Below are 1610 nucleotides of genomic sequence, written 5' to 3' on the forward strand. Positions count from 1 at the left end.
TACAACTCAATTGCAGAAGTATTGCTAACGAGTACGCCAATGCTGGAGTAAGAATAACACTAGATACACTTAACAAACAAATAGATAAAGTCTACAACTAAGTCCTTTTCGGGTCCTAAATCAAACTCAAACATCATAAAGGGCTAAGGAAATAGCAACCAGCTAAAATATTCGTCTAACTAAGATTAGCAAGAATCTGAAATTAATTCAGATCTCACATGCATCTCAATACTAAAAAGAGTTAAGCTACATTAACCACCGCATTACATTCATATTAGAAATAAGGAGTTCCAACAATAGAAAGATGAACATACATAGTGTCCCCCAGTAAGTTCTGTTATTCATACTCATCGGATCGAAAAAAGGAAAAACGACAAGACAAGAGAAAAGGAAAAGTCTTTCAGTTAGATGAAATATATATCTAGCTCATATCCATGCCATCTCCAATTTGGCCGCAGATAGGACTAACAGCCGAAAAAGACTTCTCAAAAGGAGAATTAAACTGCACATCCCGTCTCCGCTTAAAACTACATCCATCACTTGGCGTAGGCGTAGTCTCTCCATCAAGCTTCCTTCGAACACCTCGCACCGCTTGTTCCTCCGTTGGCGTAAGCGGGAAAATCTGTCCACTAGCTCGGCAACGGGAGCTGTGATTATCATACAGAATTCTCTGGTTACAGTTTTTATCACAGATATGAGTCAGCCCTGTTAGATTGCAGCGATACATGTTTCCGCAAACATGTTCGTTTTTGCATTTCCAGTCGCATTTGTGGCCGGGAAATGGACTATCCCGGCCCAAAATACTCGACAGATAAATAACATTCGCATGACCTGCAACCGCAGATTTTCCATATACCTCCATTCGCAACTGGTAAGTAATCTTTTACACTCTCGCTTCAAAAACTTGCCTAAATTGTCTGCAATGCCACCACAAGAATACAAAAATTCAGTCAAATTGAAAATCTAATTCACACCGCTCAAACGAAATTGCATGAAACGAACACATTGACACGTGACAAACAGTCACATGAGCCAGATCTAAACCGAGTCGAAATTGGATTTGAATTTAATTAAAGAGTAATTAAAAATTAATTAATCACAGATAACGTGAAAATCAAACGTCAACAACAAACTCGCTCTTTCAACAAATATATAACAAAATCAAAATTGCTTTACACATCAATGTACACACGACGTGCAGAAGAACAAATTGAAAAAAAATGAAGGAAAATAAACTTACACGCGCGCTTTCAGCAAAGTGAAGCTCCCGAAGAAGAAAGGAACAGAGTTTTTCTCCTTAACAGTACCTACAGAAAAAAATAAAAGAGAATTTCTCTCTCTGAAGAAACTAATGCTAGTTATATGAAACTAGAAAGAAACGTTATGAATGAGAGTTATTTATAGTATTATAGAGACTCGACGGTGAATGAATGAATGTGTATGAATAAATGCTCGCTCGTAGTACTCGTGACTTAACATATGTGGGGTTAACGTGCCACGTAGGATAAAATGCAACCCAAATTTATCTCAAATGTAATTTCACCTTACCTTACCTATAATTTTGGATAAACTACCGGATCCAACTGTCTTTCTTAACCCATCATCATTTT

The 1610-nt window shown here is 37.3% G+C and overlaps 1 protein-coding gene across 1 annotated transcript; it reads right to left on the bottom strand.

Moving 5' to 3' along the window:
* Nucleotides 1-247: 247 nt before the first annotated feature.
* On the bottom strand, nt 248-1399 carry LOC131655576 (uncharacterized). The gene is made up of 2 exons (XM_058925418.1): nt 1241-1399; nt 248-917 (listed from the first exon to the last, which is right to left on the bottom strand). The coding sequence occupies exon 2, from the start codon at nt 860-862 to the stop codon at nt 422-424; it is 441 nt and encodes a 146-aa protein (XP_058781401.1). The 5' UTR covers nt 863-917; nt 1241-1399; the 3' UTR covers nt 248-421.
* Between the last annotated feature and the right edge of the window lie 211 nt (nt 1400-1610).

The sequence above is a fragment of the Vicia villosa genome, linkage group LG3 (genome assembly GCF_029867415.1).
Source record: "Vicia villosa cultivar HV-30 ecotype Madison, WI linkage group LG3, Vvil1.0, whole genome shotgun sequence".
NCBI lineage: Eukaryota > Viridiplantae > Streptophyta > Magnoliopsida > Fabales > Fabaceae > Vicia > Vicia villosa.

Coding starts and splice junctions, on each gene's coding strand:
- LOC131655576 (XM_058925418.1), bottom strand. CDS start 862: ATGGAGGTATATGGAAAATCTGCGGTTGCAGGTCATGCGAATGTTATT.